The sequence below is a fragment of the Euprymna scolopes genome, chromosome 15, assembly GCF_053919585.1.
Source record: "Euprymna scolopes isolate OS-2025 chromosome 15, ASM5391958v1, whole genome shotgun sequence".
NCBI classification, from domain to species: domain Eukaryota; kingdom Metazoa; phylum Mollusca; class Cephalopoda; order Sepiida; family Sepiolidae; genus Euprymna; species Euprymna scolopes.
The window spans coordinates 45,368,545-45,394,144 of NC_136496.1; the positions used below are offsets into that span (position 1 = coordinate 45,368,545).

General features: G+C 30.2%; 1 protein-coding gene across 1 annotated transcript in view; it reads left to right on the forward strand.

Moving 5' to 3' along the window:
- Positions 1-25,600, forward strand: part of LOC145293806 (cytoplasmic dynein 1 heavy chain 1-like) — a 200,546-nt gene that overhangs the window by 16,306 nt on the left and 158,640 nt on the right. Inside the window, exons 2-19 of the mRNA XM_080140385.1 lie at positions 3,232-3,340; positions 6,601-6,774; positions 6,974-7,229; positions 8,971-9,157; positions 9,515-9,735; positions 10,095-10,145; positions 10,933-11,102; positions 11,457-11,610; positions 11,715-11,806; positions 14,278-14,494; positions 14,859-14,945; positions 16,441-16,596; positions 17,315-17,449; positions 17,593-17,727; positions 18,230-18,301; positions 24,116-24,199; positions 24,635-24,814; positions 25,158-25,310. Of these exons, the coding sequence (XP_079996511.1) occupies positions 3,232-3,340; positions 6,601-6,774; positions 6,974-7,229; positions 8,971-9,157; positions 9,515-9,735; positions 10,095-10,145; positions 10,933-11,102; positions 11,457-11,610; positions 11,715-11,806; positions 14,278-14,494; positions 14,859-14,945; positions 16,441-16,596; positions 17,315-17,449; positions 17,593-17,727; positions 18,230-18,301; positions 24,116-24,199; positions 24,635-24,814; positions 25,158-25,310 (2,633 nt within the window). The remainder of the gene's footprint in view (positions 1-3,231; positions 3,341-6,600; positions 6,775-6,973; positions 7,230-8,970; positions 9,158-9,514; positions 9,736-10,094; positions 10,146-10,932; positions 11,103-11,456; positions 11,611-11,714; positions 11,807-14,277; positions 14,495-14,858; positions 14,946-16,440; positions 16,597-17,314; positions 17,450-17,592; positions 17,728-18,229; positions 18,302-24,115; positions 24,200-24,634; positions 24,815-25,157; positions 25,311-25,600) is intronic.

A 25,600-nucleotide genomic window follows, 5' to 3' on the forward strand; every position in this document is an offset into this window, starting at 1 on the left:
GTTCAAGCTTGCTGCAAAGGAGTACTTAATTCGGAATTATTTATGAGAGAAGAGTCTGTGGTGCTTTCACCAAATAAGTATATAGCTTATAGATCGTGACCAAAAAAATTTTAAAAAAAAGTCAATAAGTGATAAAAATGTTAACAACATAAGTGTTTTCAGTAAAATTTTGTATAGAGCCCATCTAATTTGCTCATACCGCGTTTGTATTAAGAATTTTGTAGACATCACTTATAATAGTTTGGGGTGCCTGAAATATTTTGACCACTTTTTTTTTTTTTTTTTTTTATTAAAAAAAAAACGACTTCAACATGAGTATTGAAAATTTAGAAAAAAATTTTTCTTCAGACCCCTAAATAAGACAATCATTTTACTGTTTTTATCCATTAAAAGTATAATTGTATGTTTTCTCTTGTAGTAGCTAGCAATTTGAAATGATGATACCCAGGGGGGAAAAAAAAATCGTTTCTATTGACTTTTGATGGGAAACTATTTTTAGTATTAGTAGCATCATCATTAGCAGCAGCGATAGCATGGCTGTAAACAACAGATGTTTTTTTTTTTTGCTTTTTTTAATATCAGAACAATCTTTGAAAGCTTGATTTATTAGAGCTATTTTGTTATCAGAATATTAAAGTGTTTTGCTTTTAAAAATGTTAAATGATTTTTTAGGTTCACATGTGAGTGTTACCCCTTTCCCTCTCTCCATTTATTTATTTTTTTTGATTTTCGTCTTTTTTACAAGTTTTTCAGCAGATTATTATCAAATGGACACTAATCTACCAGATAATATGAGTAAAAAGTAACAACGGATTTTCCGGGAAAACTCCTGTTGCCCCCATAGGGGTACCTTTCAGGTTAAAATGGCTAAAATTGACCCTTTTGTGCTTATTAAAAAAATTGATGGCATGGATTTTTATAAAACTTTCTGAAAAGTTGTAACTAACTGATTTCTTTATAATTTTGTTTGTCTATACTTTGTAATAACTCTTAGGTGTGCTGCAGGGGTTCTTTTAGGGCTAATAAAAACACTTTATTTTTGGGACTATTTTACCATATTTGTCTCAAATTTTCTGTGTATGTCTATTTAGCAGTTTTGCATGATGCTTAACTCAAATTTAAATATGTTAAGGCCTTGTGAACTTTTGGGGCTAAATGGAGGGGGGACAAAGGATGGACTTAGTCATTTCTTTTTTGCATGGGGCAGAATTCAGACGGTGTTAATCTACAATAATACCAAAGAAATATTGCAATATATTCATTTTTAAACAGTCCTAGATTTTGATTTCAGTTATTTGTGCATAAAATACATTACAATTCAACTTTTGAGTTCTAACTTTTCTTTTAATGGATACATGGCATTTTTAAGGAATTGCAGCATATTTATGTGCATTTAGATTATTTGGAAACCATTAATTTTTAAAGATTTTTAATGGCGTATTCTAATTCCTAACACAAAAATACACTTATATAGTAAATTTCATTGTTAATCCTGTGTTTTAACAAAGATATAACATTTTTATTGAAAAAGTAGTGTAAAAAATGTGACCAAACGCATATGGTTTTAAAGAGGGAAGAATATCCAAACATGCAAGGCACAAAAATAGTCATAACTTTATTTTAATTAGATTTTAACAATTTAAAAAGATTCTTTCTCAACTCATCAAGCTCTTTTCTATGTATGCCATTATTAAGATATTTTAAGCTATTTAAATTTTTTCATGTGTATTGCTACCTTATGTTGTATAGAATAAGTCAACCAGGGCGGTTATTTGCACAGACAATGCCTGATGCAGATTTCCATTTCTATCTGCTGAAAAGGTAAATTTGGAATGGGGTTATTATGATTGAGTTTCAATGTTGACTTTAAAATGTTCAAGCACACTAAGCATATTGATATATTTGTATCAGGCCAATAAACTGAATCATTAGCATGTGCTTTTGTTGTCCATCAGGTGGAGATGGGTTGAATTTAAACTGCATAAAACTTCCTTACATCCTTATCTGTGCTGACGTAGTATCATATTTCCCCAAAATCACAAATATTGTGTGTGTTGGAGAATCTTAAAGATTGTATCAACATGATTGTGGCAGACGGATGAATAAGGTACAATGATGTGTTAGTGCATTTTTGCCATCGTCCAATATTGTTTAAAGGGTTACTAATTTCACTATAGCATCTATGTTGTCAGAGAGATGGATAATTGGGGAGGGGGATTTTAAGGAAATAATGACTTCCATTACAGACTGGATTATGAGAAACAATGTCTGTCACTTACCCAAGCAATACAAGATTTTAATGATTTCTTTTTGAGCTTAGAGTGTTAATAAACCATCCCTCACAGACAAGAGTATTTGGGGAAAAAAAAACCCAAAAAAGGCAATGGAATTGAGTGATGTGAGTGATGGTTTATTGCCACTATGGCATTAGTTCAACCCATAATTAACATACATTTTTCCACTGGTCAGGCAATTGCAGCTGCTTCTCCCTTAATGGTTGCATATTGGTGCTATGTGCATCCTGGGAATTCTGACTATAGATCTGAGCCTTTTCAATGGGACATGCACAATATTTATGCAACAATATATGCCTTTCTTGTTCAAGTTTGATATGAAATGTATCTCCCTTTCTGACAAAACTGAAGATCTGCTTGGATTGGTGCTGATCATATTTAGCATAGGTACAGAAATCATTATTTTTGTAATTTTGCTACATATGATCAGCAACTTCCCAAAGAATATCATTGCTATTAATTAGGTCTTGCTGTGAGCTGTTTAAACAAGTATGTTAGGCATATATATATATATATACTTTGAACTCAGTTATATCACTCTTTTGGGAAATTATCAAACAAAACTTACACTTGGCTTTAAAATTAAAACCTCGATAACACATTTCATCAATCCAAGCAGATCATTTTCAGTTTAGTACGAAAAAATTCAGACCGAGTTTACATCGGCTGAAATAAGGGAATAGCACTCAAGATGAGAACAGTAGACTAAATAATATAGAAAGAAGTCATTTTTAATTTATCACTTTAAATAATGCAATAATACATATTTGATATATATTTTTCAATTTTCTTAATTCATTATTTAAAATGTTTATGAATGTCTATGAAAAGCTTTTAAGAAAACAGCCTAAACTGACTTATTTTCCCAATGCTTACTATGGAGTACTAAGTAACTATCCATTGTTTTGAACTGTTTTTTTTTGTTTTTTTTTTCTAGATGAATCTGAAGAAGTTGAAAGTGTTACTGAAAGTGAAGAGGGATCCGATGGAGGTGTCACTTATACGATCTCTTGTGAAATGCACTATTCCAGCTCCAAAATGAGCAGGTAATCTATTTTGGTTATCATTTTCTATTTTTTTTCAATTCATTTGATTCATGACAAAAATTCACATCTTTTCAGATGCTTATTCAATTGTCTGGTTTAACATTTTTACTTCAACAGTTTAAATTGAAAGATTTTTAAGTCATTTTTGAACAAAATGAATATAACTCTTCTCATCTCAATGAGATGGCAACGTTCCTCTATAAAGCATGTCTAGAAATGATACGTTCAAGGGGTTCACACATTAAAATATTTGAGTAGTGAAGTTGAAGCAAATTCATTGCGTTTAGTCTTCGGTCAGACTTTCTTTTTAACATTTCTTGAATCAGTCAAATGTATGAGCTAGAGACTCCACAACCTTGTTCTATATTTTAATTTTTTAAATTACTTCTATTAATTATGTATTTGGTCAAATTTGTTACCGTTTGTGTTATTACATCTTCAAACTGTTTTGAGCATTTGGGTTAACTTCAGTCCTCGCATTCTGACTTGCTCTGTTTGCTCTGCTCCAGCTTGGTCAAAGGCAGGGAAGTCCACCATCGAAGATACGCCACCCAACTGTCTCCTGTCAAATGTCAGACGTATGAGGGCAAAGGCTTCCATATGCCGTTGAGTCAGGTATAGGCAAAAGGAAGAAAACAAATACCTGTATCCTCATCAAATCTTCGGTGCATATGGTTAACAAATGAAACGAGACTGTTAGAGGTTCGGCAGGTTAGTGGAAAGCAAAAAGATTCAACAAAGCGAGAAAAATGGAAAAGTGCACACATCTGTTTAGATAGTTAATTTTTATTTTCTATTTTTTTCCTTGAGAAAAATTGACAACTGAATGATGCTGTAATAAAAACATGTAACTGACAGAAAAAGAAGTTTCTGTTAGAAAAAAGTCCTTCAAAATTTTCATTATCAAAAGGTTTGGTAGGGCTTAAAACACAAGAGGGCTCTTCAGACAAAATGTTCATCGGCAAACCAGTTGGGGCTTCAAACACAAGAAAGTCCCTTGGGCTGAATGGTTTCCTGATACCCTCGTAACGCAAGGAGAAGCACCTCATGAAGTGGGGTGGGTTGGGGTTAATAAAAAAAATATGGCATGGATATATTAGCGGCGTAGTAATTTAAATCCAATTAACAAGTGTTGGACATATTGGGTTTGCTCCGATCATTTTTCCTTTTAAAATGGAGACAGCAAGAAATAGAAAATCACAAACCCGACCTTCGGTAATCCACAGAGAAGGTTTTAATCCAGGCATACATATATAAATAGTTCATAGAAAGCCTTTCCAAGGAGAATTCATCTGACAGCTGTCCTCACGCAAAACACAGTAAGAGTCTGACATATTGATTGTCCGCTCGCTCTCGTGGGTAGGCAAGTTGTTTGTTTCGAGGTGTAACAAATCCAGATTCATAAGGTTCTTCGGATGAAAGACATTGTCTTATATTTTTGTTTTCTCCTCCTTTCATGATCTAAGTACTCCCAACTGATGGCCTTGTGTCATCCAGTTAAGGAAGCTGACTTCAATAATTCGATACATGGCTGCTATAGGTTCTTGCCATGCAATTCGACTGGCACCTTGTTTTGGTGTCCATCACAGTCAAACACTAAAATTAAGAAGTGCCTAGAAATCTTTTTTTTCCTTTCAGGTTGCCACATGGTGCGTGGGCATTACGTCAATCAAATTTTTTAATTTTTTTTTTTAGTTATCAACATTTTCATGACATAACTTTGAGAATACTTCATATAATATGGAGAAGTAAGGCCCAGATAAAACTTTGATTCATCCTTACATTGTCAAGTGGCAGCATGTAATCTCATCATTAACTTATTTTCTTTTTGACTTGCATAGATTTTGTTCATTAAAAACAAAACTTGAATTCATAGAACCTTGAAAATTGTATCCATTATTGCAAGTGGATTAGAAGAATTCTTAGGTCAGTTAACCCTTTTCATATTTGAGAAGTTGGTACTCCTACAGAGTGATTCAGATGTAACTCATAGTCCGCCCAGCTTTCCCCGGAACATGATGTCAACAGCCGGAGTAAGCCGAGCGTCGCCGAGGAAAGCATAACAAGAAAAGAAAACCTACCTTAAATTTTAAGTGCTATTAACTGTAAAGAAAAATGTTATAATTTTTTTTTTAATATAATTTTTAAATGTTAACAATTTTTTTTATATATAATTTTTAAATGTTAGATTTTTTTTTTTGTTTGAGAAAAGGTTCAAAGGTAAGTCAAATACTTTCAAGGAATTTTTGTTTTTAAAGTTTTTTTTTTTTTTTTTTTTTTTTTTTTTTTTTTTTAAGGAAAAGTTGCAACAAAACCGGGTGGGATAGTGTTTTCTTTTTTTTTTTTTTTTTTCATATTAAAACAGATGTTGTTGCTGTTTGCTCAAATTGTTGTTTTATTAATGGTGTGCATAAATTGTGTTGTGCATTTGTGCTGGAGGTCTTTCTGTGTTGCTTGCTCGAATGCCCACAAGTAGATTATTTTAATTATGATGGCAATTTTCAGCCTACACTTGGTAAAAAAGGTACCAGTCCGGATTGATGTAAAGCTCCAGCATTTGTTAGCCTGACACCTCCAGGCATAGCCATCGCTTACCTTCTTATAATAAGATTGCGCCTGTATCTACATGATGCACAAGTTTTCGTCCGTGCCAGTAAATTTTTTTCTTGACAAAAAGTCGTGGACTCTGGCTGGTGTTTTCAGTTGCTCACTTAAGGCTGTAAAATTCATGGGTTCTTTTTTCTAACATGAAAGTATGAAATGGTGTGCTTTTTTACTAATTTGTTTTTTCTTCCTCTTCCAAATTGTCGTCTACTGCCTTGAATTTTCAATTTGCGCGAACGTGCGTCGCGTTGAAAACCATCATGCTACATTGTCATTGGCTCAGCTTTGTTACGTCAGATGGCTTAATTTCCTCGGCTAGCTCGACTTACTCTGGCTGTTGACGTCATGTTCCAGGGAAAGCCGGGTGGGCGCTGAGTTACATCTGGATCACTCTCTGCATGAGTACCGAGAAGTTTGAATCTTGGTTTGTTTTAGTTATTGAATGTGCAGCCATGCTAACTAGGTTTGCTGTTGCTTAACTCTGGTAACCAAACTAAAACTGGTCTTCCAACAACTGCAAAAAAAATATGCGATGTGGTTCTTTTAACATTTCTTATTTTGACTTTTCTTTGAAAATGTCTGACTATATTTAGTTTTTCTTTTCATTCTATTTGTTTTTCCTTTGTAATGTAATTTTATTTTTTTATTTTTTTTAGCTTGATTCTCATCAAGAGGGCTCAAGTTGTAGAGCAAGACAAAAGTTTCCCATCTCAGTTAAGAGTGATGAATTTCAGTGATGGTTCACCTTATGAAACACTTCATTCGTATGTCAGCAATGCTGTTGGACCTTTCTTCAAGTCTTATATAAAAGAGACCGGCAAAGCTGAGCGGTATGTGTACATTTTCTTTTCATATTAATTTCATCCAATTAGAAATCTAAAAAACCCAATTCTTCCATTTACACTCCAGTTTCATGTAATTATTTTGGAATTCGAGAACTGAAAATATGTAACTTGATTTTTAACCGATAAAATATTGTTTTTTGTGTGTTTAAAGCAGTTCTTAATTTTTCCTTTCTCACCAAATTAGTGATGGTGACAAGATGGCTCCAACTGTTGAGAAGAAAATTGCTGAATTAGAAATGGGCCTATTACATCTACAACAGAATATTGACATTCCAGAGGTCAGCCTGCCCGTGCATCCTTATGTACAGAGTGTGATTAAAAAATGTGCTGAAGAAGGGCGAAAACCAAAAGTTGAAGATTTTGGCAACAAAGTTGAAGATCATCAATTCCTGAATACTTTACAAAGTGGTGTAAATAGATGGATTCGAGAAATACAAAAGGTAAACTTTTCATCCAATTCTATAGCTTCCAAGTTTCAAAATAAACGTTTCTTAACATTTGTAATAAATTCTTGTGTATTTTAAAGGAATATACAAACATTTACCTTCTGTATTTCATTTACTTGGTATAGATTTATAAAAAAAAAAATTCCAAACATAAAATTATTTTCCTAACATCTTTTAGAAATGTTTACAAATTGGATTGACTGAAGAAAAAGATTACTATGTGTCTGTCTGTGACTGTTGGCAATTTACAAATTTATGTGTATGGATTCTACTTATAATACCATCAAACAAGTATGCATAAAATTGCGTATAGCAAGAATATCTGATACCAAAGATTTTGTTTCTGATAACTGATACAAGTAGAATGTTTTATTTTTTTTCTATAGTTCTGTATTGATTTTTCTTTGGTCAGAAATAACAGAAGATTTCCAGTTGAACAAATCTAGATGGAAATTGTATCTTGTGAATCTTGCCGATTAGTTGGGGATGCTAATCTGTGTCAATCAATAGTTTTTCCAAGACTGGAGTGATTTTAATTTTTTTTATTTTTTTTAAGAGATAAATATCAATGGCAAAATGAGAGAAACCTTCACACAACCAAAATCATTCAACTTCATGTAAAGATGTGCACAAGAAAAAATCAGAGAGGCTTTCATTCAAATAAAGTCAATACTGATTATATTTTCTTTTTGCATAGTGCCTCAACTCTGATGGACGCATTATTAGTTTCATTGATTTTGCAGAAGTGTTTGATTCTGTAAAGGTGCCATAGGAAATGCCAGGTAGTCTAATCAAATCAAACATAAAAACGCCCTTGATGAAAATTATGGTAAAATATGGAATCAATGTCAAATTGATTTCATATGTATATTTTACTAAATATCTCCACTCGGGTTGAACCTTTTTTTTTTTTTTTTTTTTTTTTTTTTACAATTACCATCTTGCAATAAAAATATTAAAAACTGTAAATTATGTTCACAAGGAAAATATCAAATTATAAACTACAACAAAAAAAATACAATATATAAACATAAATGGATATTTTGTTTATTTTGATTTAAACAAAACTAAAATAATCACATATATAACATTAAAAAAATACTTAAATATTAATCTAATTTGTCAATTTTTAATTAAGCATGAATGTTTATCCTTGATATTTCTCATTTTTAATAAATCAGATAATGTTAAACATCTATGAACATTGCCATTTCATACATGATTGCACAGTGATGTCATATAGCTTTATAAAAAATAAAATAAAATGTTAGTAATAATTTTCCTGCTCAGTTTAAACATGTATTAAAATGTATAAAGATGTTAAGTTTATTAATATACTGCTGAGGATTTGATTTCCCATGAAACTGCAGTAAATTAAGATAAACAAGTTTTTGTTAGATAATGTGTATGTATGTGTGTATATAATCATAAATGAGTTTTTATGGTTATGTATTGAATATTTGTAAATTTTATAAATTACACTAATTTTTTAACAAATAACTTACAATTTTGTTAAATGTTTCAATAAAACAAAAAACTCTTTTCAATTTTAACTCTTTTTGTTAAAACATTAAACGATAGTTTTATCAATAGTTTTGTATTTTGCATAAATTCAACTAAGTATGAAATGAAAAGGTTGGAAGGCGTTCACTTTGTTTCTATAAGATACTTGAAAATGACTAAATGATTTTATTTTTTACAAATTTTTTAAAATGTGTTTCTTTGTGGTTGATAGGTCACCAAATTGGACCGTGATCCTGCTTCAGGAACTGCGCTGCAAGAAATCAGCTTCTGGCTCAATCTGGAACGGGCTCTTCTTCGCATTCAAGAAAAGAGAGAAAGCATTGAAGTCGTATTGACTTTGGACATTCTAAAACATGGCAAACGATTTCATGCTACTGTTAGTTTTGATACTGATACAGGTAACCATTTCTCTTTTCTGAAATATTGTCTATAATTTAATTATTTTGGGAAATTCTTCAGAAGTTTTTAATGTCAGTTTGTTTATTATTATTAAAAGCATTAGTACTAGAATTTATCTTTGGATATTCATTGTCCAAGTAATAAAACAATTTTTTAAATAATTAAAATGCTTTTAAATGAGTGAATTAAACTCTATTAAGAAATATTGCTTTTTTTTTTTTTTTTTACTGTGAAATTACTTTGGAAATTCAAACTAATATTTTTAAGTCTATCTTTAATACTACAATCTATATTCATTTCTGTCTTATTTTAGTTTTTGTATTTTTAATTTTGTTTCTTTTTTTTTTTTCTTCCAGGTTTGAAAACTGCTATGTTGACCGTAAATGATTACAACCAACTAATGAAAGATTTCCCTTTGAATGACTTGTTGGCTGCTACTGAATTGGATCGCATTCGTATCGCCTTACAGGCTATTTTCAATCACCTGAGAAAAATTCGACCGACCAAATATCCTATTCAGCGTGCATTGAGACTAGTAGAAGCCATATCTCGAGATCTAAGTACTCAGTTGCTAAAAGTAAACATATTTTAAAAATTTTATTTCCACTTTGCTTAAATGTTTTCAAATCTATTTTTATTATGGAGAGATTTTTATTTCAAGTTTAGTTAAATTTTCTAAATTTGAAGATTATAAATTCTTCATGATGTCAGTTTTATTTATATTTTTGACACTTGTATATTTGGTGGTATTTAATTTCCAAATAATGATTAAAATTCTTTTAAAATAAACTTTTTCATGAATAACATGAGATTTATTAGTATGAAACCAGAGAAATCTGAGAAAATTTTCTTAAAATAATCTAAATTCTAAAATGTGGATTTCTTTAAGTTGGGAAAGTTTTAATGTGAATAATTCCTAATCATTATTCATTTTAGGTTTTGGGAACACGGCGACTCATGCATATACCTTATGATGACTTTGAAAAGGTAAACTGATTTGTATTTTGAATTTGCTTTTCACATTTTTAGCAAAATACATCAATGTATAAATTAAAATGCTAAAATATTTTATACATACATTACCACCTTTTACACATATTTAAAAAAAATGATTGTCTGATCAGCAAGGACATTAATTGATGATTAATCTGATATCATTGTTATAAAGCAAAAAAACATGCTAATTTTATCCATTTTAAAATTATGTCAAAATAGAATTTTTGTCCCGTTGACTAAATCAGAATTAAAAAAAAAACTGACATTGGTTTTCTTGCAAAGAATATTTAACTGACAATTAGTTTTTAATTTTGAATATTGTTTTAAAAAATTAAATTTTTACAATTTTAAATACAAAAGAAAATTATTTAAAGATCATGACAATTATTTTTTATGGAAAGAGTCCATTTTTCTTAATAGTATTGATCCTAACATTATTTCAAAAAGAATATAATTAATAGGAAATGACATATAAATCAATGTGAAATTAGAGTCCCGACTAATACATTAGTAAAGTCTTATGTATTTTATTATTTACTGCCTCCCTAAGTAATCCACTCTTGAATTGTCTTTACTACAAAATTTACTCCCGTTCCATTCCAGTAATTCCATTAAACTGCAAACATTGATTTTTCTCATTTAGTTAAATGTAGCTGATAGTAAAAAAAACACTCTTATGTAACAAAGGTTATTTTTTTTTAACTATAGAAAATTAATAAGCTAAACTTTTGTGTGTAAGGTTTCATTTTAATTAGAATGCTACACATTTTTTTTGCAGGTGATGTCTGCTTGTTTTGAAGTATTCAGTACATGGGATGATGAATATGACAAACTACAGGGTCTTTTAAGAGACCAAGTCAAGAAAAAGCGTGAAGAGCATCTTCGTATGGTTTGGCGTGTCAATCCAGCTCACAAACGCCTTCAAGCCAGACTTGATCAAATGAGAAAGTGGGTTTCCTTTCTATTTTCACATTCATAATAAGATTATTTTTATGAATTATTGTTAATGTACATTTGCTTGTAGAAATTGTATTTTAAAGCAGAATGATTTTTAAGAAATATCATTACAAAAAAATATTACATTATTACATGCTCCATTATGTTTGCGTAGAACTCGTTACATTCTTGCTATGAAATTTTTTTGTTTATTTAACTATAATTATTATAAACTGAAAGGTTAATTGAAGATGTTAACAAATTTATTTATCCCATAAAAAGTAACATTCTATTGGATCTTCAAAATTAAAAATACTTTGTCTATAAAATGAGTCTAGAGATATTGAAAGTATTTTTTTTATACAGATTTCGACGCCAACATGAACAGCTTCGTCAAGTGATCCTGCGTGTACTGCGTCCCTCTCCAAGTAAAGGACGTGCTGGTACACCATCGACTGAAGAACCCGAAATCCAAGTTGAACCTATGGTAGATGAGGCTGCTGATGCCAATGCTATCGAGGTGAACATGTTTATTTTTTATTTGATCTCTGAATTAAAATGATATAATGTTGATAGCTTTATCTAATCTATTATCTCAAATGTCTAATCAAATTCTTATTTCAGGAAGTAAATTTGGCTTATGAAAATGTGAAAGAAGTTGATGGTTTGGACGTCTCAAAAGATGGCACTGATGCTTGGGAAGCTGCTATCCAAAGGTAGATCTTAATTTATTTTGTTTTTTATTTATGAATTATTCTTAATCTAATTTGCTGTATTAAATAACTACCAGGGTTTCCTGTCATTGCCTGGGTGGATAATACAAAATAAACACTCCAGAATTCTGAAATAAAACATTAATTCAAGTGCATGAGAGAAAAGTATGGCCAAAAAACAAACAAAACTAATGAATTGCAATAATGTCCAATCTATTAGTTTTGGTTAGTGCATCCTTAGTATCTACTTTTTGAATACAACTTATATTATGAAACAAAGAGAAATCCCTAGACCCTATATGTATTTTTCTTCCAATCCAAGGTGGTTTATTTTTGCCCTCCAAACTGGATTTTCCTCACAATTAAAACAGCTTTTCTAAATTTATTCTCTCAGATACAAGCAAGCAGGGGCATCATCTTTTTATCTTTTGGGGAGAAACGGGTGCTGCTGAATTTTTTCCAAGTTTAAAAATAAAAAGTTCAAACTCGGTGTGAATCTAACTTTGCCTTTGTGATAGATAGAAAATTTTCTTGTAAAACTCATACTTCTTGCACCATCTCCCTCAATCTTATAATTATACGAAAATTTTAATATTTTCAGTTACTTTTCATTCATTATTATATAATAATGAAAAGTAACTACATATAATAATAATAATTATATATATATATATATATATATATATATATATATATATATAATAATGAAAAGTAACTACATATAATAATAATAATAATTATATATATATAATAATAAATGAAAAGTAACTGAAAATATTAAATTTATTTTGGTACTCTTGCATAATTTAACCCGGATTCTCGGGAATTCCCATCAATCATCGGTTTCAGCTGAGTGTTGTTGAAATGCTAAATTGACTTTAATTTTTATTTACGTCACTGACAAGAAGTTTTTTTTGTCTGTACCAAATAGCAATGCCAAAACCCTCCTTTCAATAATAAACAAATATATTCTGCTAGGGACTACAGTCGTATCCGACTATTGTGGAAGGGCCTGTAACAAAGTATGAGGAGAAGGATTCCACCAACCACCTGGCAGTGAATCCTAAGTATGCATTTCAGAAATGATCCTTTTGTCTCCATCATAAATCACATTTGCAAAAGCTCCCCGGTTCTTGGAGAGCTTCCTTCTATTTCCTTTTACCCCCCTCTCTTTGCCGTCGATGGCCGTTCAACAGTCGACCGAAGTAAAAGATTCCTAAGGAAATATCCTCTTCTCAAAAGTTCTGCCAATAATGAACAGCTGTAAAAAATAAAATGTTAAGTTTTTGTTAAAAAAAAAAAAAAATTTTGTTTTCCCTGTACTTTCATCTAACAATTTATGCTTTTCGTAAACATATTTTTACATATTTTCTTTAAAAATATATATATATATATATATATATATAAAATTTCTGCATATTTTATTTTGTTTTTCTGGTTTGTTTGTTTTTATTTAAATTAATCTGCATCTGTTACAACGCTTGACTGAAACCGATGATTGTCGGTCTCGCCTGATCCAGGCTTGACGGGAATTCCCGAGAATCTGGGTCAAAATTATGCAAGAGTACCTTTATTTTATTACTTGTGTCAAACAATTTGATAAATGAATTTATATAAATTGTGATGAAAAAAAGTTTTTCTCATCAAATATTTTTGTAAATTAAAAAATGCATTGGAACAAAAGTTTGAAAAAAAAAATTCATAGAATGAAAATGTGGTTAAAATTTGACTTGGGGCATTTAGTTGGTAAAAATATAAAATAAAGATGAATCGGTTTTTCATTATAAAAATCGAAATATTGAATTTCAAGTACACTAGAACCCCGTGATATGGCATTAAAAATTAATAACAAAATACATCACAGTATATAATACACATGTATATAATCTAATAACACTATAAATAACACCATAACCAGGGGCCAGAAAAACATTGTAACCTGAAAAAAACTGTTAGGGCCACCATATCCCGGGGTTCTACTGTAAAACTAATGTTATCTACTTAATTGTCATGTCGCTATAATGAACATATCCAAAAATTATGAAAAATAAGGTAGAAAATGAATTAGTAATGAAAATAGTTTTCAAAGACAATTAGCAAAAATTGAGTTTTGCAAAAAAAAAAAAAAATTTTTAAAGTAACTGAAGAGTTCCAATCATAACAAATGGAGTTAAATATTTTCTAAACTTAAAATCTTAGGTAAATTTAGCAAAACTTAATTTTCGCTAATTGTCTTTGAAAACTGTTTTCATTAATAATTTTTTTACCTTATTGTTTTTCATAATTTTTTGATATTTTCATTACTGTAACATAACTGAGTAAGATACTATTGGTTCCACTTGAAATTTAATATTTAAAATTTTGTTATTTTAATAAAGACCGATGACTCATAATCTGATGGAAATTAAGTAAAATTCTTTTATGGTACTTCTATTTTTGTTTTCAAAATCCAACTTTTTAAACTTTTTTATCAGGTACGATGAGAGAATCGACAGAGTTGAGACTCGTATTACTGCCAAACTGAGAGATCAATTGGGAACTGCAAGAAATGCTAATGAAATGTTCCGTATTTTCTCTCGGTTCAATGCGCTTTTCATCCGACCTCATATCAGAGGGGCCATCAGAGAGTATCAAACTCAACTTATTCAAAGAGTTAAAGATGATATTGAAGCACTGCATGAAAAATTCAAGGTAAAATTGATTTTTTTTTTTTTTTTTTTTTGAAATTTCTACTTTCTCTTGATCTAATAAGATAAAAAGCATCCTCTTCCTTGCTTTGTAAAATCTTTCACCTGCCTCTGACATTTGTAAATCTCCCCCTCTAAAATATATTTTAGTCCACATTTTTCAATATATATGAATTCCTTTTCATGCATCAAAACAAGAAAATACTTGGTTTTAACTAATTTGTAGGATGCAAAAAGTTTTTTTTGTTATGTGTGTCTTAGTTTAATTTAATTATTAGCTGAATAATTGCTACATCATTTTTTAACATTACCTTTTTTTTTTTTGTCTAAACCATTTGAATTATCTCTTCATTTTAATATTTGATTAGGTTCAATATGCACAGAGCAAGGCCTGCCGCATGAGCAAAGTAAGAGATTTACCCCCAGTTTCCGGTTCAATCATCTGGGCACGACAAGTAAGCATATTGATTTTTTTTTTTTTTTTTTTTCCATAATCTATTGTTTTGTTGTTATTCCAAATTAATAGAATGTTTGCATTTGCAGGAGTTTTAAAGCAACTCTTATTACTATGCAATTGGTATACAAAATTTGTTTTAGATCATGTTTAAAATAAAGTTGACTGTAAGACACCTAAACTTATCAGTGCAGTTATATATGAAAAACAGCAATTCAATGTTCATTGTGGTTTTGAAATTTTTGCATATATATATATATATATATATATATATATATAAACAATTGTAATTTGTCTACATCAAAAATAGTTGAATGCATTTATTGAATATATTTTACATAAGGATTTTTAGAAATCACATCCTTAGTTTATCAAAGGTAAATGTGGACGTTTAAAAGTATAAATGATAAGTGAATATTGTTATGGGAAATGAAAGTAAAATGTTTTCAAATATTGTAAAATTTTTGTCAGAATGAATAAAAATGAGAAATGATTACTTTCAATCACAATATATTCTCTAATGTTCCGTTGTGTTTTCTGTAAGAATGTTTATTCTTTTTATGTTTTAATATTTTTAAGTGATAGTAGATGTCAATAGTTAATTTGGAGATATATGAGGTGGGTAATATAGAATAATGTAAAGTAGAACCCAAAATATGAAATTCTTCAAAGTTGAAACAATTTTTAATAAATTCAATCACAAACATCATAGTTTGTTGCAAAAGGCAAAAAAAGTGATTAGAAATTTTATTTCAAGAGAAGCAACTTGATCCTGGCCACTAGTAGTTAGGCATTGAAATTGGATATATTAAAATTGAAAGGTGTATAAAATGTGACTAAACTAATTAAAGGATTTGAAATATAAAATTAGATTGAAATCCTTAAGTTTCAGAGAAGAATGGTGGAGATGATTTTAAAATGTTGAATTTCTAGATTCATATGATATTATCAGAGAAACCTTTTAAATTAAAAGTAAGGCTTCAAATGTCCAACTCTGAGCAATATGTAACTTTTTATTTTGTTTGACAAAAAATATTCACTTTCTCTCCTTGATAACATCTAACATTTTCAGGAACTAAATCTCACAAAATGTTTTTCTAACAAATATATTTATGAAAAAAATCACTTTAAAATAGGTCTAGTCTAAATCATTTTACAAATATATTAAATCATGAATTAATGGTAAAAAAAAAAAAAAAATGAATGTACAATGAAATTTTTTGTTTGTTTGAAATGTAGAATTTGGTCGGATTCAAATATATTCGGCGAGATTTCATGTGTAATTTTTAGAAATTTACTTTCATAAAAAAGTTAAAATGGCTTTAAAATAGATGCCTGATAGTGAAAATATTTACGATTCAAATTGTTTCATCACATTTTAAACCTTTATTAAAATTGTAATTTGGATTTCCTACATGAGTGTATACTAATTTTATTGAATCCTGCATTTAATCCTTTTATGTGTTTGTACATTTTAACATATTTGTATTTTTTAGATTGAACGTCAGTTAAGTGCTTATATGCGACGGGTGGAGGATGTGCTTGGCAAAGGCTGGGAGAATCATGTAGAAGGACAAAAACTTAAAGGAGATGGAGACAGTTTCCGTGCCAAACTCAACACTCAAGAACTTTTTGAAGAATGGGGAAGAAAGGTGATGTGGATTTCCATTTTATAACACTTTTAAAGATATGAATTACAATTAGTTACATATTAGTAATTTTTAAAAAGAAATCTGTAAACGTATCAAAGAAATGTTACTAAGACTAAGAATCCTGTCAAATATGCATAAGAGATGACTATATCTTGCACATGTTACAGTTAACAAAAACCTCCCTTTCTTTTGTGTTCTTAGAATAGCCCCTCTTTTGTCATAGGGACACTTTATTATACAGCACTGAGGACATTTTAGAAAATGTTTTAAAATATTTTAGATGAAGGTTCTGAATTTGAATAATTCAGATTATTGATGTCATATTTTTATGTTTGGTCGACGTAATTTCCAACCTTCTATGTGTCCATCTTTTTGAATTAAACCCTTTATTTAATGTATAGATTTGGACTGTTCGTATTTTGTCAACCATAACTTAGAATTGCTAATTCTTATATTATTCTTCATTATTGTCTGTAGTATGGATTGAACCATCAACTTCCACAAGACTGTCACTTAAAAGTGAATATTATCAAACGTCTTACCTATTACGCCATATTGATATGTGGCGTAATAGGTAAGACGTTTGATAATTTTCTTAATATATTTTTATAAATTTAATATTTTCAGTTCAGCTTTTATGTATTTTGTTCATTTTGTAAAATTGTTTATTCATATAGTTATGAATTTGAAATTTTAATATTTTTCTTTATAATTGCAGGTCCAACAACGACAATTAAGTGTTTCTGGACGAATTTTCAGTATTCAGAGCACAAAGTCTCGACAAGTTGGAAAAGGCAATGTGCTCAGACTTGTGGTAAACTTCCAGCCTGAGATTATAACACTGTCCAAAGAAGTAAGTAAAATATGTACAATACAATTTTTTTAACTTGTACAATTTTTGAGCAATTAGAACATAGTTATTTAAAACTAAGTTAAAATTTTTAATTTCAATAAATTAAAAAGACAACTTAAACAAATGATATTTTTTATTATTAGGTACGGAATCTGAGATGGCTTGGTTACAGAGTGCCATTATCTATTGTTAATAAAGCCCATCAAGCCAATCAGTTGTACCCATTTGCAATTTCTCTCATTGAGAGTGTGCGAACATATGAAAGGACTCTTGAAAAGGTAAGAAAAATTAATTTCACTCATTCTTTTTCTTCAGAAATAATCCTTTCAATTGCAAATATTGCATGCAAGTATTTGGTATTTGACTGCATACTATTGAAATAATTCTGAAAAATTACATTTTATTTACAATCAAGATTGGTTGAATGTGAAATTCTCATTTCAATAAAAACTGTTAATGTTACTTTTATCTATATTATCTATTCGTTAAATCTATACTTTCTGTGAAATATAAATTATTTTTGGTACAATTAAAATTTACAAACTAAAATGTAACTCTTTTAGTTGATTGCTTTACGAATATTTTGAAATTATGTAATTATATTCAGAAATTTAAATAATTTGAACAAGTTTAATTCAGCAAGAAAAAAAAATGCTTTCATTGCTTTTCAGAAAGTAAAAAACTAAATTTTTTTTTAAGTATTAAGTTTAGTTAAAAATAATTATCTATTTAAATATTTGTTTGGTTTATGAATAGTAATTGGATTAATAAATTTTGTAGGTGGAAGAAAGATCTTCAATCACACTTCTGGTTGCTGGATTAAGAAGAGAAGTTCAAAATCTAGTGTCAGAGGTAAGTAATTGTAAAAAGATTTTAGATTAAAAATTTTAATCATCTCTAATCGGTTGAATTTTTTATTTTTTATATATAATTCATATTAGCCGTACCTGGTCACGCATTGCTGTGGCTCAGTTTTTGTAAATGAAACCCTCACCACCACCCCAAAATAAGACAAAATTCATTTTTTACTTTTTTTAAGGAATTAGTGTGGCAAACATTTTTTTTTTTTTTTTGCCTTTTAGAAAAATATCTGTAAGTTAATAAAGAAAATAGTTTATGTATTTTAGGACTGTTATCCTCATCCCCTATAGTTGTTGTTTCACAACAATCTGTGAATACGTAAGTAAAAGTGGAATGAAAAGTAGGTAGATTTTTTTTTTTTGTGATAACAATTTATTGTAGCAAGCTGCATGGTAAAACGAAGACACACACAGAAACACGCAAGGGAAATAATAATCGGAGTGAGTGAAAGAGAGGAGTTGGGAAGAATATATACAGGAGGAGGGAGAGCAATAGAGAGAGGAGATAAAAAATGTAGATAATGTTGACGGCATAATTTTTTTATTTCGGCCGAAAAAGACGTGTAAAAAGAGAGATAGGAAATAAAGACTGGGATAATGTGGACGCCGTAGAATGTTTTTATTTCAACAGAAAAAGAAATCTATAAAGAGAGATAGAGGAAGGAAATAAAGACTGGTGTAGATATTGTTTACTGTGAAAATTTTTTTTCTTTCTTCGGCATAAAAAGAAATGTAAAAAGCGAGAGATAGAGCAAGCAAGGGAGAGATAGGTAGAAAGTAAAAACTGTTGTAGATACTGTTTGCGGCGTGAAATATATATATATATATATTTTGTTTTTTTTCAGCATAAAAAACATTACACTGCAAACAATATGTACACCAGTTTTTATTTCCTCTCTCTCTGTATATATTCTTGCCAACTCTCTCTCTCTCTCTCAAAGTAACATAAATCGTAATCGTAGGAAAATATGTAAGTAATTTAAATCGCCCACATTAAAAATAAATGTAAAAAAAGTATAAAAAAGGTAATAACGCCCCGTTATAAAACAAAGTAAAAGAAAACAAAAAAATAGCATCGTGTAAGGTTCGCTTCACGGCTCTAAAATTTAAAAATAGACAATGGTACCTGTGCACTTTTTTTTTTTTCTTTCAGAGTTTGTTTTTTTTGGGGGGGGGGTGATAATGGTGTGTTGGTGTTGTTAATGTGTGCATAGGTAAATGTAAGGTTATCAGTATTTTTGTGTTTATGAGCGGTTATGTTTGTATTTAGTTTATTTTTTATTTTTTTTAAACGATTGCCTCTTGTAGAGAGTCGGCATATTTGAAAAGTTCTGGAGCATTTGTTTATGTATCAAGATGTAGATTCTGAACTAATCAAATTGTCAGCTCTCAGCCAATGAAAATAGGTGGAATTTGAGAAGGGAGAATTATTTTTGAATCGGTACATTGAAAAATTGTTATATCTATGAGTTTATAAGCAAGCACAATGTCTGTAGAATGTGTATATTTCCTTCTGGTCTTGGCTGGGGGCAGTAGGAGGACTTAATATTTAGGGGGAAAATAGGAACTACTTTCTCTAAAGATGCGATTGTAATGGTGTTGCTTCTAGGATGAAATGTAGGATTTTATTATAACGACTAATGTATCTAAAATGTCGTTCTAAAGTTACATAAAATAGTGGCTAATAATAGTCTAAACATAATAAATTTGTATGAGGCATCTGTTATTGCAAACCTACAGTACTTTGATCCAGAGGGGGGAGTTTCTGCAATCAAACTATTATATATGGAGATAAGGCAATTCTGAATATGTTCAGAAGTCAATTTATAGTTTTAACTTATTGAGGTGAAAAAGATGATAAAGTTTAATTAAAATTTAATTTCATGAATAAAAAAAATATAAAAGTCCCCCTCCCCCTCAAACAAGATACAGTGCTATTTTGATGGAGGAGGCTACTATTGGGGACATAAGTTGCAGGGATACTATGTAGGGAGTTGAGCAGCGAGATGTCTGTTCACATTACACTTAAATTTCTGTATGTCAATACAGTTGGGAAAGCAGGAACCCGGAAGGGAGTTCCAAAATCTAGCAGTTCTGGGGAAGAAACTATTAGATTAGAAAGCCTTCTTGCATCTAGGGATTTCTACTGTGTAGGGGTAGAATTTTGCTGCTTGTCGGATTTGTTGGGGGGGGGTTGATGTCGAAGGGGTACAAGAGCTTGTAGTTCGTTGGAGCATTCACCATTAAAATACTTGTAAAATAGGTAGAAGGATGCAACATTTCGTCAATGGGACAGAGGTTGAAGCTTTAATGACAGTTTAGGTCCTATCTGATTAACGACTTTTTTTAACTTTGTCCAGGAGCGAGAAACTAGCAGCAGATACACCAGCTCAAATGTGACAACAATACTCTATACATGGGCAAATGGTAGCTTTGTAGAGATACAGGATACTTTCAGGTGTAAGTAACTTTCTAGCACAGTAGAGAGAGCCCACCTTCTTTGCAACTGCTTGGCAATGCTCTCAATGTATCTGTTCCAACTTCCAACTGTTCTGTGAAGGTTAAGTCAAGGAGTTTGAAAGAAGTACTTTCAGGTAATGTATCTTTAGTTATTGGTGTTTAAGAAGGTTTCTTCTAATTATTGAAGGAAACAAGGTTAGTCTTAGCAGCATTAAATGTGACTATCCATTTTTGTCCCCCATTCTAACACCGACTGGAGGTCTTCCTCTAGTGTTTTTGCCATTTGCTTAGATATGTGTTCATTTGTTACTCGTGCCTGTTAGAGCATGGTGTCATCACAAATATACCCATCCCAGAAACAATTTTATCAGGGAGGTCATTTATGAATATTAGGAATAATAAAGGTCCAAGGATGTACCTCTGAGGTATACCCGCATTTATATCATTGTTTAGATGTACAACTGTTGAGGACAACCTGGATCCTTCTCCTATTTAAGGATTTAATTATGTTCAGTATTCATCCAGTGATACTGTAAGATCTGATTTTCCTGAGAAGACCATTGTGCCATACCCTGTCAAAAGCCTTAAATATATCTAGGACTACCGCTCTACCCTACTGCTTTGTCTGGTGTATGGTATATACGTTCAGAGATTAGTTAGGATATTTCCTGTAGAACACACTTGTCTAAATCCATATTGTTGGTCAGTCAGAAGTTTAGCAGCTGTAAGGTGCTGGACTAGAGCTTGATTAATTATAAAAGAAATAAAAGACGAAGCCAAAATTAACATCTCGCAGATCCACAAAGCTTCTACACTCAAACATCCACCCTGGCTTTCCAAAACTGCTGTAAACCCACCTGAACATCTAAAACACTCTCCTATACTATTAGATCTCTCTAAACACCCCAAATCGAATACAATCAAACCCATCTATATGGAAAAAATACATGACATTCTTCATGACTATCCGGACTATGAACACATTTATACTGACGGAGCTAAAACCAAAGAAAAAGTCGGAAGCTCTGCTATTTATCGGCAAAGAAAAATCCAAAAACGCCTACCTGATAGGTCTTCCATCTTTAGTGCTGAAGCCTCAGCAATAAACCTGGCCCTTAATATTATAAGTGCTGATCAAGCAAACAAGTTTATAATATTTTCGGACTCTTTATCAGTTCTAACTTCATTAAAAGAAAAGAACATTTGCAATCCGCTAATAACTAATCCATTAAACAAACTCGATTTTCTTCATACTCAAAAACAAATCATCCTATGCTGGATCCCAAGCCATATTGGCATCCTAGGGAACACAAAAGCTAATCTAGCTGCTAAAGAGTCACTAAACTTGGAAATCTCCAACATAAAAATCCCCTACACTGACTTTAAACCAACCATAAACCTGTATATCAAAACAAAATGGCAACAACAATGGAATACTTATACAAAAAACAAGCTACAAGAAATCAAACCTACACTTGGAGAATGGAATCCCAAATCTAAACTAAACCGAAGAGAAGAAGTGATCATTACAAGATTAAGAACAGGGCATACAAATATCACCCACTCATTCCTATTAAAAGGAGAAAATCCACCTGAATGCTTACCTTGCCAAGAAAACTACACCGTTAAACATTTTTTAATTAACTGCATTGACCTAGCTCCCCTACGCCAAAAACACTACAGCATTAACAACATTAAAGATCTCTTTGAAAAAATAAATGAAAAAACAATTCTAAATTACTTGAAAGAGGTAAACCTCTCCTCCAAAGTATAAATCTACCAAAAAAAAAAAAAACAAAAAAAACTTTTCAACCCAAATCTCTTACAAACCTTCCTCCAATCTTACCTTGACATACTGGAAAATAAAGAACACCTACCTTACTAAGACATCCAAAGAAAAAAAAAATGAACTTATTTGGCCTTAAATGACCATGCAGCTGTTGATAGGCCAATAAACTGAACAAACAAACAAATGATTAATTATAGGCTCAAATATTTTTGGCGAAAAGTGGAAGGAGGCTAATAGGGCAATAATTTAATGGGTCAGTTTTTTTTCACCAGAATTCTTGTAAACTGATACCACAGAAGCAGTTTTCCAGCAGTCAGGAAAGCAAGATTCATTAAGACATTTGTTGTATAGTTTGGAGAGGACGGGAGCAACCTCAGCGGACATATGCACACACTCACAAGTGGACAGATATACATACACATAAAACATATATATAAGCATACATATATAGACCTAATATATACATACAAATACAAACATGTAGTCACATACATAAAAATGAACCAGCAAAATATATATATATATATATATAAATAGACATGTGTATATGCACACAGATATGTCTGCAAAAAAAAGGGGGGGTGTAGAGAAGTGTGGAATATATTGGAGTTGGATGGGTAAATTTAACCAAATGGAACAGACATGTGACACCGGATAATTGTATGGTGGATACATATGGTTAAATGGGATTAAGATTGATAGGGTATAGGAAGATTGATATGGGGGAGGGGTTGTAGATATTACCGTAATTAGTTATATGGGACAAATGGTTGTACTTAGGGGAAAACTTTAGAAAGGTGCAAAGTTGCTTTAGAAGGTGGAATTTGTTATGCCGACAGTTTATAGTAATTTCATTTTTTTAGTAATTTATGTCTATCTTTAAAATTGGTGATAATAAATTTTTCATGTAGACAAAGAAAAGGAAATTTAAAGATTTACATGTACCAGATATTTTAAGGATTTCTCAAGGTTATTTTGAATTAGATGTTGATTATGGCTTGTCAGTGAGATGGGTTTTTTTTATGATTTTACGATTTTACAGTTGGCAGCTGCTGATTTGAATTTGTACTTTTTATTTTTATTTCCTCTTCCTTGTAATAAATATTTAAATCTGAAGTTTAATGAAACTATCAGATTGTTAATTTGACTCCAATAGTGGAAACATATGTAACTAAGCAGATTAAAAACGATAAAAAATATATTTTGTTCTGCAGCAGTATTGAACACTTTTCAGGTTTTGTTTTTTACTATGTACTCATTATATATGTGTGTTTTTAAAACTTCTGATGCAGTTAAACAATTTTTTCCCACATTTTTTCTGCTCATAGGATTTCTGTAACAACAAAACCTTATGTTAATTATATTTTTGTATTTAATCAACATATCTCCATTCGCCAGTAGGTCAGTACTCACAATTTAAAACCATTAGAGTAAAGGAGATTTCTATCCATTTTGCATCCAATTTTTTTATTGTGAAATTTGAGTTACACTGATGCTTATTTTAAATATTGCTTTTTTATGTCTAAACTAACTACCTATGATCTTCATTTATTTCAGGGTGTTTCACTTGTCTGGGAATCATACAAACTTGATCCCTATGTTCAAAAACTTGCTGAAACAGTTTTCAACTTCCAAGAAAAAGTGAGTGTTTTAAAGAAATATCATCGGTGAATTTATTTTTAAAATTGTGAATTTTTATTGAGTTATATTTTTTTCACTCTTTAGCCATTTTTATCATATTTTATGCATTTGTATTAATAGGATAATGTAAATTTCTGAATTTAATTTAGTTTATATAACCGATTTTTAAAATTATATATTTTTTGCCCATATTTTGGTCAGTGTCTCAAATTTATCATAAATAGCTTTTTATAAGTATTGAAATGAGATTTCTTTAAGTGAATTGTTAAAACTATTTTATAAAGGTGCTTTTATCTTTCAAACAAAACATCTTATGATCTAAAACAGATTTATCTGAATTACTGAATCAATTTTTTTTTTTTTACCAAGTTGTAGCATAAGAAATTTTTATATTGGAATGCAAAACTATATCTGAATTATGTATTTATTTTTAAGGTTGATGACTTGTTGAGCATTGAAGAAGAAATTTCTATTGAAGTAAAGTCACTTGAAAACTGTGCTTATCAAGCATCGACTTTCAGAGAGATTCTGAGCAAAATCCAAAAGGCTGTAGACAATCTTAGTTTACACTCTTACTCCAATTTACCTCAATGGGTGGCAAAACTTGACCAAGAAGTGAGTATATATATATATTTTTTAATTGTTTTTTGCTAATATATTTTATAAGCATTGATTTTGCTCATTTTCTTTTGGAGAACAATCTTCTTATGATTAGTTTCAATTAGAGATTAAGAAATTATTTTTGCATGTTTATTACATAAAGTAATATTTTTAATGAATTACATCAAACTGTTAATGTAGAAACTTTTTGTTACTTTGCACATTTTAAAAAATACAATTAAATCAAAAATCTTTAAAATATATTTGTAAATTTATAAGATGATATAAGAAAATGATTTTTCCCCCAAGATCTTTGATCGATATATATATATATATATATATACTTTTTTTTTTCTAGGTAGAAAAGCGTTTGGCTTCCCGTCTTGAAGCTGGTTTAAAGGCCTGGACACAATGTCTGAAAGGCAAGAAAGAAGATCAACCAGATCGTTCCATGGATACTGATATGCCACAACAAATGGCACACAAACCAGGAGGAGAACCAAATATTAAGGTTTCTATTAGTTTTATTTTTTGATTAAAAAATCATTAATCTGATTTGTTTTTTTATTTATACATAAAAACTATTTTCTATTGCTCCTAATCTCCAACAAATTATTTAATTCAATAAGGCAGTTGTGATTTAGCAATAAAATTATGAGTTTAAAATTTAAATATCTTCTGTACTTTTAAAAATCTTTGTTTTAATCCAGATTTTTGTTCTGTTTAAAATGGTTAATATTTTGGTCAGTAAAACTTAGGATTTTATAATTTATACAAAGTAAAATATATTATAGCCAATAA